This window comes from Hemitrygon akajei, chromosome 13 (genome assembly GCF_048418815.1).
Source record: "Hemitrygon akajei chromosome 13, sHemAka1.3, whole genome shotgun sequence".
NCBI classification, from domain to species: domain Eukaryota; kingdom Metazoa; phylum Chordata; class Chondrichthyes; order Myliobatiformes; family Dasyatidae; genus Hemitrygon; species Hemitrygon akajei.
Genome location: NC_133136.1, coordinates 27,097,832 through 27,116,703, shown reverse-complemented (window position 1 = coordinate 27,116,703; position 18,872 = coordinate 27,097,832). Strand labels below are relative to the sequence as shown.

General features: G+C 46.1%; 1 protein-coding gene across 8 annotated transcripts in view; it reads right to left on the bottom strand.

The window, feature by feature from the left end:
* LOC140737722 (long-chain-fatty-acid--CoA ligase ACSBG2-like) overlaps positions 1-18,872 on the bottom strand; it is an 83,251-nt gene that overhangs the window by 40,953 nt on the left and 23,426 nt on the right. For all 8 annotated transcript variants that reach the window (XM_073064295.1, XM_073064291.1, XM_073064296.1 and 5 more), the window contains exons 2-4: positions 16,491-16,833; positions 10,273-10,526; positions 6,618-6,706 (exon numbers count right to left, since the gene is read on the bottom strand). In XM_073064295.1, the coding sequence (XP_072920396.1) occupies positions 6,618-6,706; positions 10,273-10,526; positions 16,491-16,779 (632 nt within the window). In that variant the 5' untranslated portion in view covers positions 16,780-16,833. The remainder of the gene's footprint in view (positions 1-6,617; positions 6,707-10,272; positions 10,527-16,490; positions 16,834-18,872) is intronic.

Below are 18,872 nucleotides of genomic sequence, written 5' to 3'. Positions count from 1 at the left end.
TCGCCTCCTCCTCGCGAGTGAGGATTTCAGCGACCCACGCAGGGTCGTGGCCAAAGCAGACGTCCTTTGGCAGAGCAAGCAACGTGGAGCAGCCTCCATTGGCCTAGCCACGATCGTGCGCCCCGAAGCCCAGGCCCCACAACTAAAGCTGTTGAGACCCTCGGGGGTAAAAGACGACAGTTCGGAACAATGGTGTTTCTATCACCAAAGATGGGGCTCAGGCACGCGCCACTGCCGTCCACCATGTGCTTTTCTGGGAAACGCCAGGGCCAGCTGTCGCTAATGGCTACGACGGCTGGCCACTGAGACAGCCTCCTGTACCTCTGGGATCGACACTCCGGGCGGCGCTTCCTGGTAGACACTGGGTCCGAAGTCAGTATACTCCCCACCTCAAACATGGACACTTGTAACGCAGTCCCAGACCCCGAACTCACCGCTGCAAATGGCACCAGTATTCGGACGTACGGCCCGCGAACTATCTCACTGCATTTCAGCTCCAGCCGTTTCACTTGGACTTTCACGTCGGCAGCGGTGTCACAGCCACTACTAGGGGCAGATATCCTACGAGCCAACTGCCTCCTGGTCGACCTAAAAGGCTGGCGTTTGGTCCATGCCGAGACGTTCCAGACTTTCCAGCTCGGAGAAGACAAGCTACCGGCCCTCCACCTGGATTCCGTGACCCTCTTGGGTAATGAATTTGCCAGGGTGTTGGCGGAATTCCCCTCCATATTCACCCCGCAGTTCTCCACGGCCGACCACAAGCACGGCATGCAGCACCACATCCCCACGCAAGGACCGCTGCTGCACGCCCGAGCTCGCAGGCTCCCTCCCACCCGACAAGCTCCACCTCGCCAGGGAGGAGTTCCGTAAGATGGAAGAGATGGGAATCGTACGCCACTCAGACAGCCCGTGGGCATCCCCGCTGCACCTGGTGCCCAAGTCCGCAGGAGGATGGAGGCCCTGTGAAGACTACAGAAGGCTCAACGATGCCACAACCGCTGACAGATACCCGGTACCCCACATCCAGGACTTCACGGTGAACCTGCATGGAGCGACCATCTTCTCAAAAATCGACCTGTCAGGGAAAACCATCAGATCCCAGTGCACCCCAACGACATGCCCAAGACAGCCCTCAACACCCTGTTCAGCTTGTTCGAATTCCTGAGGATGTCTTTCGGTCTCAAGAATGCAGCTCAAACTTTCCAAAGGCCCATGGACTCGGTGGGATGCGGCCTAGATTTCGTTTTCATTTACTTGGATGATTTCCTGGTGGCCAGCAGTTCGCACCAAGAGCACGTGGCACATTTGCGCCAGCTCTGCCAACACCTGAGCGACCATGGACTGGCAATCAATCTGGCAAAGTGCCAGTTCGAGCTGACAGAGATCGACTTCTTGGGCCACAGAGTCAACCAACATGGCACAGTTCCCCTACCGGACAAGGTCCAGGCCATCCGCCAGTTCCCCAAGCCCAGCACGGTCAAGGGCCTGCAGGAGTTCGTAGGGATGGTCAACTTTTATCATCGGTTTGTGCCGGCAGCGGCACGCATCATGAGACCCTTGTTCAGCCTGATGGCCGGCAAGGCCAAAGAAGTGGCATGAGACGTGGAGTCCACGAAGGTGTTCGAGCAGGCCAAGGAGGCGCTGGCAAAGGCAGCCCTCCTAGAGCACCCAAGAGTCGATGTACCCACGGCGCTCACAGTTGATGCTTCCGACACAGCAGTCGGCGGAGTCCTGGAGCAGCTCGTCGAGGACCAGTGGCGACCACTCGCTTTCTTCAGCCAGCACCTACGGCCACCAGAGCTGAAGTACAGCGCTTTCGACAGAGAGTTACTAGTGCTCTACCTGGCTGTCTGGCATTTCCAGTACTTCCTCGTGGGAAGGGAGTTCACCGTGTATACGGACCACAAGCCCCTCACCTTCGCACTGGCCAAGGTATCGGACCCATGGTCGGCTCGGCAGCAGAGGCACCTGTCCTTTATGTCAGAATTCACCACGAACATCTGCCACATCGCAGGGAAGAACAACGTTGTCACCGACACACAGTCTCACCCCTGCCTCCACTCAGTAGGCATATTGTCCTCAGGAATAGACTATGCAGCACTGATGGAAGCACAACGGTCAGACACCGAGATCCCGGCGTGGAAAACCCGTCCATCCGGGTGTTCGACACGCTGCACGACCCGGCCCACCCGTCCATCCGGGTGTTCGACACGCTGCACGACCCGGCCCACCCGTCCATCCGGGTGTTCGACACGCTGCACGACCCGGCCCACCCGTCCATCCGGGTGTTCGACACGCTGCACGACCCGGCCCACCCGTCCATCCGGGTGTTCGACACGCTGCACGACCCGGCCCACCCGTCCATCCGGGTGTTCGACACGCTGCAAGACCCGGCCCACCCGTCCATCCGGGAGTTCGACACGCTGCACGACCCGGCCCACCCGTCCATCCGGGTGTTCGACACGCTGCAAGACCCGGCCCACCCGTCCATCCGGGTGTTCGACACGCTGCAAGACCCGGCCCACCCGTCCATCCGGGAGTTCGACACGCTGCACGACCCGGCCCACCCGTCCATCCGGGTGTTCGACACACTGCACGACCCGGCCCACCCGTCCATCCGGGTGTTCGACACACTGCACGACCCGGCCCACCCGTCCATCCGGGTGTTCGACACACTGCACGACCCGGCCCACCCGTCCATCCGGGTGTTCGACACACTGCACGACCCGGCCCACCCGTCCATCCGGGTGTTCAACACGACCCGGCCCACCCGTCCATCCGGGTGTTCAACACGACCCGGCCCACCCGTCCATCCGGGTGTTCAACACGACCCGGCCCACCCGTCCATCCGGGTGTTCGACACACTGGACAACCCGGCCCACCCATCCATCCGGGTGTTCGACACGACCCGGCCCACCCGTCCATCCGGGTGTTCAACACGACCCGGCCCACCCGTCCATCCGGGTGTTCAACACGACCCGGCCCACCCGTCCATCCGGGTGTTCAACACGACCCGGCCCACCCGTCCATCCGGGTGTTCGACACACTGGACAACCCGGCCCACCCATCCATCCGGGTGTTCGACACGACCCGGCCCACCCGTCCATCCGGGTGTTCAACACGACCCGGCCCACCCGTCCATCCGGGTGTTCAACACGACCCGGCCCACCCGTCCATCCGGGTGTTCGACACACTGCACGACCCGGCCCACCCGTCCATCCGGGTGTTCAACATGACCCGGCCCACCCATCCATCCGGGTGTTCGACACACTGCACGACCCGGCCCACCCGTCCATCCGGGTGTTCAACACGACCCGGCCCACCCGTCCATCCGGGTGTTCGACACACTGCACGACCTGGCCCATTCATCCATCCGGGCGTCCATCAAGCTGGTAGCGGACAGATTTGTCTGGCATGGTTTGCACAAACAGGTCTGACACTGGGCCAGGACCTGTGTACACTGCCAGACCGCCAAAGTCCAGCGACACGTGAAGGCTCCCCTCCAGCAGATCCAGCCGACGCACAGGAGGTTCCAACACCTCCACATGGACATAATCGGCCCCCTGCCAGTCTCCCGGGGCGCCAGGTATATCTTTCCCATGGTAGACAGGTTCACCAGATGGCCAGAAGCCGTATCGCTCACAGACACGTCCACTGAGACCTGCGACAGGACGCTCATTGCAAACTGGATCGCCAGGTTCGGCCTCCCAACGGACATCACCTCCGACAGAGGGGCGCAGTTCACGTCTGGTTTGTGGACAACACTGGCGCAGCTCCTGGGCACCCAGCTGCATCACACCACAGCGTACCATCCCCAGTCCAACGGTTTGGTAGAGCGATTCCACCGGCATCTCAAGTCAGCCCTGATGGCACGCCTCAGGGGCCCCAACTGGACAGATGAGCTTCCCTGGGTCCTACTGGGCATCCACACAGCCCCCAAGGAGGACCTGGACACCTCCTCGGCAGAACTGGTCTACGGTCCCAGGCGAGTTCCTACCAGAGGCCCGAGGTTCGGAAGAAACTCCAGCAATGGTGCTAATGAGGCTGCGGGACAAGGTAGGGACCCTGGCACCGGTCCTGACCTCCAGGCATGGTCCCACACTGTCCTTCACCCCTAAAGAACTCCGAGACTGTGAGTATGTTTTTATTTGCAGGGGCATGACAGGTCACCTCTACAGCGGCCGTACGAGGGACCCTTCAAAGTGATCGGGCACAACGGAACCACATGTGTCGTGGAGGTGGGTGGCCAGGAAGAGACTTTTACAGTGGACCGTCTCAAACTGCCGCACTTGGACATTGAGCAACCAGTGAGGGTACCCACACCGCGCCATCAAGGCCAGCCACCCAGGCAAACCACACAGACTGGGGGCTCCACTCCCCCAATGGACATTTCTGGGGGGAGTATGGTGTGGCGGCCCGCACACGCGTTTGGAACTACCCGCTCGGGGCGGACCTTCCGGGTACAGTCTGACATCACGTCCACCCCGTGGGTCGCAGGGGCCCATGGGAGGGGAGATTTAAGCGCGCCATTTTGTATCAGTAAAGGCATTCTGAGTTCAGCTCTCTCTGCCTCCGTTGTTTCTTTAGTAGCACGTTGCACGTGACTACAAACTGTTTGTTCACTTCCACAGATGATCCGTGACCACAGTGTGTCACTCAATATGCAACATTGTTTGCTCACACTATCAGAAAGATGGTTGGATATTACTCTGCCTCTGGTACACAGAATCATTCATATTAACTATTCCAAAAGGGCAATGCTGACCAGCTGTCTCAGAGATCTAAAATCTATCCTGACTGTCTGTGTGACAGAATGGGTTTTCTGTTGGTGCTCTGGCTGTGCGCCACATTGCAAAGCTGTGCTAGTCATTAGCTTGACTGGTGACTGTAAACTGTCTGGAGTGTAGGTCTCTTCGTAGGAGAATCAGAAGGAAGTTGATTGTCATATGAAAAAGAATAGGTTACAAGGAAACAAGTGCAGGAATGGAATTGATGGGTTTGCTCTAAGAGCCAGGATAGACTCAATGGGACAAATGGCCTCCAATGTCAGGAGAAATATGGAAGCATCCTATGATGTTGCTTTACATAATTTTTAGCAATGCTTGCTAAAGTTAACGGCATTAGTTTTGACAAGTTGCATTAATACAGCATGCGGAAGTACATCAGCGCAAATGTACCCTCTTGGCAAAAATGCTGTTGGCACTCCCGAATCTAGATACTACCACAGCTTACAAACACCCAACTAGCACATACATTCGTTTGTAAGAAAGGCGGGATGGATTTAATCAGGTGCCACAGAGCTGCAGGCATCTTCTACTGTGTGACCAGCATGATAGCGTGTAGCGTTTAGCACAACGCTTTGCAGTACCATTGACCCGAGTTCAACTCCCACCGCTGGCTGTAAGTAGTTTGTACATTTTCCCCATGACCGCGTGGGTTTCCTCCGGGTGCTCCGGTTTCCTCCCATGGTCCAAAGACATACCAGATGGAAGGTTAATTGGTTATTGTGATTAGGCTAGGATTAAATTGGGAGATTGCTGACAGCGTGGCTTGAAGGGCCATACCTATTCAGTGTTATATCTCAGTAAATAATAGTAAGTACATTTGTGGTCACAGTTCCAACTTACTAATTGCTTTATTATTTGTTACGTGTACAATGGAAGACATAGTGAAATGCACCATTGACATCAAATCAAGTCAGCAAGGATTGTACAGGGCAACCTGCAAGTGTTACCACACTTCTAGTGGCAACACAGCACACCCACAACTCCTCAATCCTAACTGTACATCTTTGGATTGTGGGAGGAAACCAGAGCACCCGGAGGAAACCCACGTGGTCATGAGGAGAACATACAAACTCCTTGGAGACATGGTGGGAATTGAACCCCAATCTTGCAGCTGGCACCGTAAAGCATTACAACAGCTGCTATGCATCGGAGTTACAAACAATTCATTAGAACAGAAGCCTGCTGTAACCCGGGGAGAACGTGTTTCTGAATCATGTTTACAACCATTCCTCAGCAGAAGCAAATTACTTGTTTTGTTATTTGAGACATAACATCAGATTTGTTGCTGACATAAAGGCCATTAATGAAATTAATTCTGAATAATGACAGTTCGTAAATAGAATAAACTAATGCAAGCCTTTAATTTTAATCCATGACTCAAAACATTAAAACAGGAATTGGCAAGGAATTTCAGACTAAGGTAACTGTTGAGCATCTGAGGTGGACTGAATGGTACGTGCCAGGAGCATATGTCACACTGCTTTGTCACCAAACTCAAATCTTACTAGGATACCACACCATTTGTTTGAATGGATAGTTGAGATACTGAGATGAAAAAGGGCACGTTCAATTTTATTTTTCCTCCTTTTTTGTTTTTCTCATTCACTAATTAACAACTAACAAAACAATTCTTGAAAAGCAGGGGAAAGAAAACTGCGAAGTAATACACAGAGAATGCCGGAGGAATTCAGCAGGCCAGGCAGCATCTATGGAAAAGAGTACAGTTCACATTTTGGGACAAAACCCTTCAGCAGGATCCATTAGCTAAACTTTTCAGAAGTACTTAAACATGCAAATCCACGTTCACTAAGTAACAGTTAGAGTGCATACCCTGCCAGAATTGCTCCTAAGTTTGCGATGAACCACTCTGGAGAGTTGAATCCTAGGATGCCAACTGCATGGAAACGTTGCAGTCCAAGCTATGAACACAAACAGAAAAATTTTACTATCCAACTCTCCATATTTTAAGTAATTGCACTTTATTGATTGTACAGAGGTCCTGAATAAAGCAAACTAATAAGATGATGCACGCGTGATTAAGAAATCTAAAATATATCACGTGATCTCCTCCAGAAGCCAATCTCTTATCCAGTGGGTGAAATGGAGCTGGCTGGACTGGCAGACACAAATTCCTCTTGAAGGCCTCAAATGAACTAATCTCCACATTAATATCAAAATCAGATTCTAAACTTGCACTCAGCGTCAGTAGAACCCAGGAATTGATCGTGGACTTCAGGAAAGGGAATTTGAGGGAACACACGCCATTTTTAAAATTGAGGAATCAGCATTGGAAAGGGTGAACAGTTTCAAGTTCCTGAGTGTCAACATCTCTGAGGACCAATGCTAGATCTAACATATTGATGCAGTTAAAGGAAGGCATGTCAACAGCTATATTTCTTTAGGAGTTTGAGGAGATTTGGTATGTCACCAAAGACACTCACAAATTTCTACAGGTGTACCATGAAGAGCATTCTAACTGGTTGCATCACCATCTGGTATGGAGGGGCCACTGCACAGGATTGCAAAAAAAAGCTAGAGGAAGTTATAAACTCGGTCAGCTCCATCATGGTCACTAGTCTTCCCAGCATTGAGAACATCTCCAAATGGCATTGTCTTAAAACCCCCATCACCCAGGATATGCCCTCTTCTCATTGCTACCATCATAGAGGTGGTACAGGAGCCTGAAGACACACATGCAATCTTTTAGGAACAGTTCCTCCCCTCTGCTAATGAACAATGAACCCAAGAACATTACCTCACTATTTTTCCTCTCTTTATTGCACTACTTAATTTCATATTGTTACGAATGTGCCACAACTCTGAGGGGTTGAAAGGTACAAAGTAGCCCCCTCCTTTTCGAGAATCGCAAGATCGCTATTAATTCAGGTCTGGGACCCAGGAAACGAGAGAGAGATGTCCAGAATACACAGGTTTTGGAATGTGTGTCCTGGCCCCAGAAAGGTGGAACCATTGATAACGGCCATTGTCTCTTGGAGACGGAATTGTGTATTGAGTACTGTACTATTCATTGAAGCCCTCAGGGAATGACCAGAGTGGGCTGGCTGAGGGATTGCATCATCCCAACCTGATTGAAATTTGAGACCCCGTGAGTAAGGATAAAAGAGGGTCTGGGGAACAACCCCTTTAGACGCACCAGGAGAAACGTATGAGACCGGTGGGGGCTTGTGTGTGTCCATCCTTGCCCGGATGACAAGTCTTCCACGGAACAGCCTCGCTGAAGGATGAATACGGATCAAGATCGGATAAAGGAAAGCTGGCAAGTTTCTAAAAATCAGTCTCTCTCTCCAACCAAAAAGCTGCAGCCTGAATGAACTGAGTGACTTTTATATTTCCATCGGACACTACATTATCCCCTAGACAACGATAGAGCTATTCCTTATTGATTATTATTATACCCGCACTTTTAGATCTAGTATTGACGACGTATAGTATCTGTATGTTTGCATTGATATTATTTTTGTGTATTTTTACCAATAAATACTGTTAAAAATAGTACCATCAGACTTCAACGGACCTCTCTATCTTTGCTGGTAAGTGACCCAGTTACGGGGTTCGTAACAATATATACATCTCATTGTAATTTGATTCTTTATTATATATTACGAAGTATTGCTACTGCAGAACAACAAATTTCACAACCTATGCCAGTGATATTAAACTTCATTCTGAATCACAGCCAACTAAAGATTTTCCTCTTGTCACTCTCAGTTCCTTCCTTTATCCATGTGACCTCCAGACCTTGACCCCTACAGCAACAGGAACAACCTCCTTCCTGCCCAGGTACCTCATCATTTTACAAACTTGAATCAGCTCTTCACTTAGTGTTCCCTAATGAAGCCTCGACCTTCTTATTCTTGTAATTGTATTAGCCCATCCTCGAGGCCACTCTCGTGAATCTTTTCTCAATTCCTTCACATCTTTCCTATATAACGTTGTGACCAGAGTTGAATAGGGTATTCCGGTTGAGGTCAAAAGCACGTCTTATGAAGATTAAGTGTAACTTCACCACTTTTACACTCAAGGCCTTATAACAAAGCTCAGAATTGCATTTGCTTTCTTATTGGCTTGCTCAACCTACCCTTGCCAATTTCAGTGATGTGTGGGGGCCCCCTGCCCCTACCCTCATTTCAGAAGGATATTTCTAATTCCATAATATCTTTCTTTATTCTTCCTGTAGCCTCACATTGCCCTTCAGCTGATGTGCCTGACCCATTCCCCGATGTGTAAATCCTGCTGCAGTCTATTACTGAGTTCTTCACAATTCACAATATTGCCGTGTTTAATGCAATTAAAAAAGTTAGAAATTGTGCTGTGTATCCCCAAACCTAGATCGTTATTATTGATCATTAATTTCTGGGCAACACCTTCATCCAATCCAAAAGTGAATCATTTACAACCCCATTTATAACAATTTTAATATTCTTTAATTGCCAGTGTACATCAAAGCTTGGGCCGGCCTGTGGAGCAGCACCATCCGCACTGGACTTTGAGGCAGACGGTTCCGAGTTTGAACACGGCCAGGTCCCGGCGGCAGCATCCACACGGACAGCAGACCTGGCAACCCTCTTGCCACGAAAATCCTATCGATCACTACACTAACACGAGTCAACATCGGCTCAACAACACTCAACAACAAGTCTCAACGCACTGAGCCCTGCCTTGGTCTTGGTTCCTGTCGAAGGTGTTTCGGGGGCAGGACGTCAGTAACACAACAGGTGAAGCCAGTATCTCATCGACCAACTCCACTGAACCCATCATCTGCACTAGAGTTGTACAGGAGTCAATAGATGTGATGCAGAGTCTGAGAGGAGGACTTAATGCTGGGGAGGCAGCATTAAGAAGAGGGACGCCTCACGTCTTAATAAGCTGGTAAGGAAGGCGGGCTCTGTCGTGGGCAAAGTACTGGAGAGTATAACATCGGTAGCTGAGCGAAGGGCGCTGAGTAGGCTACGGTCAATTATGGAAAACCCTGAACATCCTCTACATAGCACCATCCAGAGACAGAGAAGCAGTTTCAGCGACAGGTTACTATCGATGCAATGCTCCTCAGACAGGATGAAGAGGTCAATACTCCCCAATGCCATTAGGCTTTACAATTCAACCGCCAGGAGTAAGATATGTTAAAGTGCCGGGGTTGATTGTATTTAATGTATTTAAGTAAACTACTTAAGAACTTTTTAAAAGCTATTATTAATGCTTTTGGAGAGAGTGATTTAGATGCATATCATATTTTTACTGAGTTAAGTATTGTATGTAATTAGTTTTGCTACAACAAGTGTATGGGACATTGGAAAAAATGTTGAATTTCCCCATGGGGATGAATAAAGTATCTATCTATCTATCTATCTAAATCTTACTGGGAAAGAAATTATTCAAATTTAAACATCTTGCATTTTAAATTTTGCTTCTATAATTGAAGTTATTCCATGCAGGAATTGCTTTAAGGAAGCTAGAATGCACTTGCCTTAAGAAAGCTTTTCGCAGCAGTTCGGCATTGAGTGTAATATCGTTGATAGGTGAATTTTTCCCACCGATCATCCACTTTGAAAGCCAAAGCGTTGCGCTGACCGAAATTTCGAACCGCCAGGCTAAAGAGCTGTCCAACAGTCAGAGGCGAATCTGCCCCTTGACCAGACTCCTCCATCCGGATCTTGACCGCGCTACTCATCCCTGTGTTCCACCAGCTGGTCGCAGGAGCAACTTTCGCAGGATACGATTCTGAAAATGCAATCGCAGAGTTTTCGAGTAGTGCGACACAAGAACTGGCCTTTAGGCACATCATTAGTAACCGGTCATTCATGTTAGGTCCACAGCCTCCAAGACTTTAGTCACTGAAATTGGTTTATTGTTGTCACATGTACAGAGACACAGTGAAAAGCTTGCCTGGCATACTGTTATAACCATATAACAATTACAGCACGCAAACAGGCCGTCTCGGCCCTTCTAGTCTGTGCCAATCGCTTACTCTCACACATGGATCTAACCATTACACAGGTGTATCACATTGTTCTACTACACTGAGGTAGAACAAGACAAAACAATAGCAATGCAGAATAGCACATATAACAATTATGATCTAAGTAATAAGTGGATCTGAGGGAGCAGCTCACCATGTTCCAGCACCACCCACCTTGCTATGGCGCTTGTCTAGATGTTTCTCAAATGTCATGAGGGTATCTGCCTCCACCACATTCCTGATTCCTCGTTCTGTGTAAAAGACTTCCCCCCTCTAAACTTCTTACTCTCACCTTAAACCTATGTCCTCATGTCTCTGACATCCTTGCCATGGGAGAAAGGATTTTTTATTGACTACCTTATCTTTCCTTCTACCAAATTTGCACACCTTAGCCTCTTCCACTCCATAGAAATCAGACCTACCTATCCAATTCTCTCCTTATAATAATAATGCTCCATCCAAGCAACATCTGGTCTGTACCCTCTCTAGTTTTTGAATGATGTCTGTAATGGATCATTAATAGGTCACGACAACAAAAGCAGTTTATCTAGTTTAATCACGTCCTTCCTAATGTAGCAACCAGAAACACACAGACAAATAAAATCACAAATGAATTAAATCACAGGAACACAAACATTAACCTCCATTGGTGATAAAACATTTCACCTCCTGATATTTAAGCAGCCCATCTTCTCTAGGCAACTTGCACTAGTTACATAAAGGATTAATTATTAACATGTAGCACACTTTTTCATAAAATCTGTTGCATGCTTTTTTTCTTCCACTGTTTAATTACTAAGCAAAGATACACAAAAATGAGGTTTTCATGTAAACACAAGGTCCCACTATATCACAAGCTGAATGTGAAGGTTGTTGGCCTAGAAATTGAATCACGTCTGCAATGGATAGGCCACCACAACAAAAGCAGTTCATTCGGGCACATAAAACTGAGTATCCTTTCATAAAGTGTAAAAGAGAGGCAACACTGGACAGTAGTTTGGGCCCTTTATTTAAGAACGGGTGTGCTGACATTGCAGATAGTTCTAAGGAGGTGCACAAATGTGTATGAAGAGTGTTTGACTCTGGGACTGTACTCATTGGAATTCAGAAGAATGAGGGGTGACCTCATGAAACCTATCAAATGTTGAAAGCCTCGAAAGAGGGGATGTGAAGAGGATGTTTCTTATGGTGGGAGAGTCCAAGACCATAGGACACAGCCTCAGAATAGAGGGGCCTCCTTTTAGAATGGAAATGAGGAGGAATTTCTTAAGCCAGAGAGTGGCATTAATTGCCGGGGTGGCTGTGGATGCCAAGTCATTGGGTATATTTAAGGCAGAGGTTGATAGATTCTTGTCTGGTCAGGGCATGAAGGGATACGAGCTGAAGGCAGGAGATTGGGGCTGAGAGGAAAATGGATCAACCATGATGAAATGGCAGAGCAGGCTCGATGCCAAATGGCTTAATTCTGTTGCTATATCTAATGGTTCTATGTACTTGATGGGCTGAATGGTTTTGCTTAAAGTTGTAGTATTATAAAATTAGTATAGTGGGACCATTTCCATTGACAAGATTATGATCAGAAACAAGAAATTTAAGTTCATAGTTCAAAATAAATTTATTATCAAAGTACATTTATGTCACCATATACTGTACATATGTTGACATATATGTTTGCTTTGACATACAGTAAATCCAAAAAAACATAATAGAACCAATGAAAGACCACATCCAACCTGCAAAAGACAACTAACACCAAGAAAAAGCAATGAGTTTCAATAACATGAGATGAAAAGTCCTTGAAAATAAGATGATTGTTAAGATTTTATATAAGTGTTTACAGTCTGCTGCATAGTTAATGAAGATGATTTTCTATTTCAGAAGGGAATTGAATAGATATTTGAAGAGAAAAGTTTACAGAGTTACGTGGGACAAATTACTCCTCCATGACGCATGTGATTTGGTGTTCACACGTACTCTGATGGACAAAGCCAAAAACCGGATGCCATCCAGTTCTTCCTGAAGTAATTAAACAATCTTTTAAACAATTTCCAAGACAGCAATATTAAGGAGTCTTGGAGACGTGTGCCCTTATTAGGGTGATCGGTGGGGTTTGGGGGGGGGGGGGGTGGTAGCGCAGTAGTATAAAAGTTTGTGTTAGTAACTCCAGTAACCGGAGTTTAATTCTGCTACCATCTACATGTTCTTCCCGGACACATGGGCTTCCTCTGGGTGCTCCAGTTTCCTTCCACACTCCATTAGTACATTAATTAGTCACATGGGTGTAACGGGCAGTGTGGCTGTTGGGCCCCCAGAAAAACATTCTAGTTCGGATGAAGCATGATGGCCAATTTTATTTCTGGGCATTCCAGCTATGCCTTCTGCCGCAATGTACTTTCTTTATTCCTAATGGATTACACCTTCCACCTAGTGCCAGCTCTCTATTTATAGATTCATTAACTATTTTTAGATTCCTTATATGATAACTGGTATTCACCTCTCTATGAGAGGCGAGAGACTGAAGGGCTGGAATCTGAAACTGTTGGAGAAACGCAGCAGGTCAGGCAGTATCGGAGGAAGGAAATGGAGAGTGAACATTTCAGGTTGAAAATCTTCATCTGATGCGAAGGTTTTAGCTGCTAATACTCTTCTTGCATTCTTAGTTACATTTTCCTTTCCACTCAGAGTGACCTGTGTTCAGGCTGGTTCTTAATGGTGTTATTCAACTAATGTTCATTGCATAACTTTTTTTCCTTCATTATCTTCACTTTCCTTGTCATCCAAGGAACTTTGGCTTTGTTCCTCTGCCTTTTTCCTTTGTGACAAGATGCCCAAGCCTATACTCAGAGATATCTAGTCTCACATTTACCTTTTCTCTTTGAGTTTTACTCCCATTATTTGGTTCCATTCAAACCCAGATCGGTCGCTCCTCCTCCACAGATTCTGTCTGAATCACTGAGTTTTTTTCCAAGCAGTTTCTAATTTTGTTTCAGATTTATAGCATCTGCAGTTTTGATTTGATTTTTGGGTCCCTTCTTAACCCAGTGAAATTTTTCACTTTGGACATTTCCTTATTAACCAAGCCTCATTATGTGATAATCACTTCTCCCCAGGTGTGCTCCATCTAACTGACCCTCCTCATTCCCACAAGCTGGTCCAACAATGCCTCATTGCCTGATGTCTACGAGTCTGAGAGACCAGGACCAGGGACCGTTGGCTCCAGGGCAGGAGGTTTGTCTGTGTGTGCAAGGGTGGGAAAGGGGCTTGTTATACAGTGTTGTTCTGTGGAACATGGTGATCATGACGATACTTGCCAGGCATGTCCAGCACATCCTTAGGTTGTGTTAGCTGGTAACACAAACGATGCAATACACTGTATGTTTTGATGTACGTGATAAATTAATGAATCTGATACTGGACCTCGATGAAATCTCCCCTTCTATTTTGTTTTTATACCGTTCTGCCTCTGCCTTCACCGTTCACAAAGCAGGGCTGAGACAGAATGGAGAGAGAGAAAAAAAATCTTCAAATCTAGAAGATTTACTAGAATGTTACCTGGGTTTCAGCACCTGAGTTACAGGGAAAGGTTGAACAAGTTAGGTCTTTATTCTTTGGAGTGTAGTAGGTTAAGGGGGGACTTGATAGAGGTATCTAAAATTATGAGGTGGATAGATAGAGTTGACGTGGATAGGCTTTTTCCATTGAGAGTAGGGGAGATTCAAACAAGAGGACGAGTTGAGAGTTAGGGGGCAAAAGTTTAAGGGTAACACGAGGGGGAATTTCTTTACTCAGAGAGTGGTAGCTGTGTGGAATGAGCTTCCAGTAGAAGTGGTAGAGGCAGGTTCGGCATTGTCATTTAAAGCAAAATTGGATAGGTATATGGACAGGAAAGGAATGGAGGGTTATGGGCTGAGTGTGGGTCAGTGGGACTAGGTGAGAGTAAGCGTTCTGCACGGACTAGAAAGGCCAAGATGGCCTGTTTCCATGCTGTAATTGTTATATGGTTAAATCTACTCTGGGACCGGTGAAAATAATGTGGTAAACATTAGTTTGGGATAAGCAAAGGTTACCTCACTCTCTATCTTTCCTTACAATCTTTGACAATGACATTACAAGCAGGAGTATGCATGTTGCAACATTAGAAAATGCTGATAAGGAGATTTTTTTTTTGTTAACTCAACAGTAACATCGAGTGCATGTTGACAAATACCTGAACACAAGGCCGGGTAGATGAGGTGATGAAAAGAGCATATTGGTTGTAGTGATTTTTTTTTTGCCAGGGCCAAAGGTACAAGGACAAGAATGTTGAGATAACACAAAATGAGATGTTAACTGTACCACTACTAGGACAGTGTAAAAATTCTGCACTGCACAACAGAGAAAAATGTGATAACACTGTAGAAAATGCTAAGTTATGTGAGGATGCAGGGTCATTATAGTCATGATAAGAGATGGTTTAGTCTGGAGTTAGTTCCTCTAGTACAAAGGAGACTGAAGATAATTTAAGACCACAAAGACAGTTAAGTAAAGGAGCAGAATTAGGTCGTTTGGCCGTTCAAGTCTGCTCCGCCATTCAATCTTGGTTGACTGATTATCTCTCTCAACCCCGTTCTCCTGCCTTCTCTCCCCGTTACATTTAACTGAGTAATGTACACTGGGTAAACAGAAGGGACTCATTTCCCTTAGCTGCACAGTTTGTAAGTAAGCAACATGGATTTAAGTTCTTTGCTAGAAGGACTAGAAGTCATCCAGACGTGCACGGGCACTCTCACCCTGCCCAATCCGCAGCACAATTCGCAATCCAGCCCATCAGTGAGTCTCCAGCAGATTCCGTTCTAAGCCCCCGGCCGCTCACTCCTATACCCATTGATATGAAAAACTGCAGTGAGAGGGGCCCACGCACATCTAGATGAGTACTTTAGTGCTTGCTCTATTCTGTCTTTATGAATGAAGTTTTGAAACTGACAAGGGGAATGTGTGTCTTTCTGTCTTACCAGCTTGATCCACAAACCTTTTGGCATAACAGAGAGAAAAACAAAATCATCCAGTGAGCAGAGGGGTCTAGAACTCACTGCCTGAAAGGATAGAAGAGACATAAAGTACCAATATATTTAAGTATATATCTGGATACGCTTTTGGAGGCATAGCAAGTGCTGAGATGAGAGATTAACTATGGTTGCATAGCAGTTAGCACAACACTATTAGAGCTTGCATCATTCCAGAGTTCAGAGTTCAATTCCGACATTGTTTTGTAAGGAGTCTCTGTATGTCCTTCCTGTAGTTTTATTCCAGGTCCTCTGGTTTCTTCCCACATTCCAAAGATGTACCGGGGAGGTTAGTTGTCCTGTGATTAGGTATGGGTTAATAGGGGTCATGGGGTTACTGGGGCAGCACAGCTCAAAGGACCAGAAGGGCCTCCTCCACACTGTACCTCAAATTAACCCAAGTATCACCATGGAACGGTCTCCTGGGCTATGAATTTCTAAGCTAATTTTATTATTCTTGTACATCATCTGGAAATAAAACTTTTCAGAGAAAACATTGTGAGCATTCTAAAAATAATTAATATCATTCATGCTGCAAACATGAATTCTCTAGATGTTCCTAAAGTGGAAGATCATCTCATACTAGTATGCATATCTTTTATAAGTCAGATTTTAGTCACAGATACTAATTTTACAAACAGGTAGATTACAATTTAAAATACTGATAAAAGTGAGCCAAGCTACCTGTTCCCACTGATTGTGTTACAATTGAAGTAGATTTTCTTTGCTTTCCCTTGTTGATTAGAGAATCATCCCTTTTCTTCTTTTCCATTCTCGCAGAGTTTGAAGTATTGCAATCTGCCAAACTTGGTACATTCGGAGAAGTTCCTTCTACCTGTTGCTCAGAATTTCCAAGGGAATCATTTATAGTTTCTGATAGTTCTTCTTCATCTTTACTCTGCTGCAAGACAGAGGGCCTTATATCACCACCTGCATCACTGGGCCAGGAATTGCCATCGAGGATCTCCCCCATCAACAAATCTGAAGAAAGGATTTGGTCGGGACTGTGATTTTTTTTAAAATAAAGCTGCAGAAACAAATATCCAATATTACTCTCAGAAATACAGTGAGGTTTAAATTCATGTATCATTAAGGTAACAAAAAGAACCTAATATGAACCTAACATGGGTAAAGAAAAATTGTACTGAGCCTACTTAATGTGTAGAATTCAGCTCTTCAGTGAGGAATGACTGCTCACTGGACATTACTTTCATTCTTCATACGTTTGTCACATTAATTACAACAAGAAAATTTTAGCATTGGATTCTGGCATACTTTACTGTAAAGTCCGATTTTTGTCATAATTTTTTTTCAAAATTAAGTTCGGTACAGCTCTAATTAATTAATACCTTGTGCACCTTATGAGAAAAGATTTTAAAACTTATTAGGATAAATTCATGTTTACATCAAGACTAATGAACCTAGCCAAAAGTAGTTTAGTGCTGGAGATCGTATCAGTGGTCATAGAAGCATCGTTTAAAACCATTATTATCAGACTGCAGAACTTCGACCACTTTCAGCAAAAGAAAGGTAAAGCAAACAGAATTAGGAAATGGGAAAGCTTAATTTTTTACAAATATGATGCAAAGAGCAAACAACTTACAATGACTAAAGAGACTACCCAGCTGTTACCTTTGCAATTACAATGGGAGGACAAAGGGCTGGCAATAACTACATTTAAGCACAACCCTTCTGTTAAAAACATCTGTAAAAGGAGTATCAGAGCCAAATTAAACCACATGACCTATTTCAGCTTGGGATGGGGTGTAGGAGATGGCAAGTGACAACATTATCAAGTTACAATTCCCCTCTTCCAGCTTCTCTACAAAGTATCATCAAGACCCATAACACTTCATAATTGAGAATTCAAGCTCTTCTTGAGCCATTAATCTGTATGAATGCATACCATTAAATTTCAGTGTGAGTGAAATATAGTCCAATACTAAATAGTTCATAGAGCATAACTGGACTTCTAGAATGCTCTGGTCAACAAGACTTTTGGAAGCTCAAGCATAAAGTAATTAAAAGGAAGAGCATTAAGTACAGTAAAACAGGACATTTTACTTTTTAACCTCATCAATGATGTGATTTTTACTGTATTTAGACATTGAATTAATACTTATAATTAGCCTTTTCAGCAGAGTTGTAAGTCTTTCATTCTTAATTATACATTAAATTTTCATATTCAGAGTTTTTAAAAATTGGTACTGGTATCAGGAATTTAGAAAACACCCATACTGACAACACAAGAAATTCTACACACACACACACACCACCCCCCCCCCCCCCACCGGCGGAACTCTGAACACAGGTAGGGGGAAGGACGATGGCAAGAAGGTGACAGTTGAAACCAATAGGATAGGAAAGATTTAGGGCTGGAAGGAATCTGATTGGACAGGAGAGTGAGCCATAGGAGAAAAGGAAGGAGGAGGGTTAACAGAAGGTGATAGGATGGTGAGAAGAGGCAAGAATGGGGAGAAGAAGTGGGGAGTGGGATGGAATTTTTTTTACCACAAGGAGAAAATCAATATTCATACCATCAGGTTGGAGACCACCCAGGCGGAACACAAGGTGTTGCTAATCGGCCCTGAGGGTGGCCTCATCGTGGCACAAGAGGAGGCCATGGACCAACATGTCTGAATGGGAATCAGAATCGAAATAATACGCCACCCAGAAGTTCCACTTTTGGTGGATGCAGTGGAGGTCCTCGACAAAGTAATCCTCCGAATTCACAACAAGTCTCACCAATGTAGAGAAGGCTGCATCAGGAGCACCAGACACAATAGACAACCCAAGCAAGTTTGCAGGTGAAGTGTTGCCCCACCTGGAAGGACTGTTTAGGGACCTGAATAGAGGTGAGGGAGGAGGTGAATGAGTGCTGGGAGGAATATTAATAACACGGTGACCAGGTGGGTAACAACAGTTACTTGACAAGGTTCGGTGTTGGGAACAGCAGCATTTAAGCCTTTACTTCTGATTTTGGTTCACTAGTTCAGTGCAAGATGCCAAGTAGTTAAAATCTCAAACCAGGGCAGTGTGGTTTTACGTGGCAGTGCAGAGCTGTGT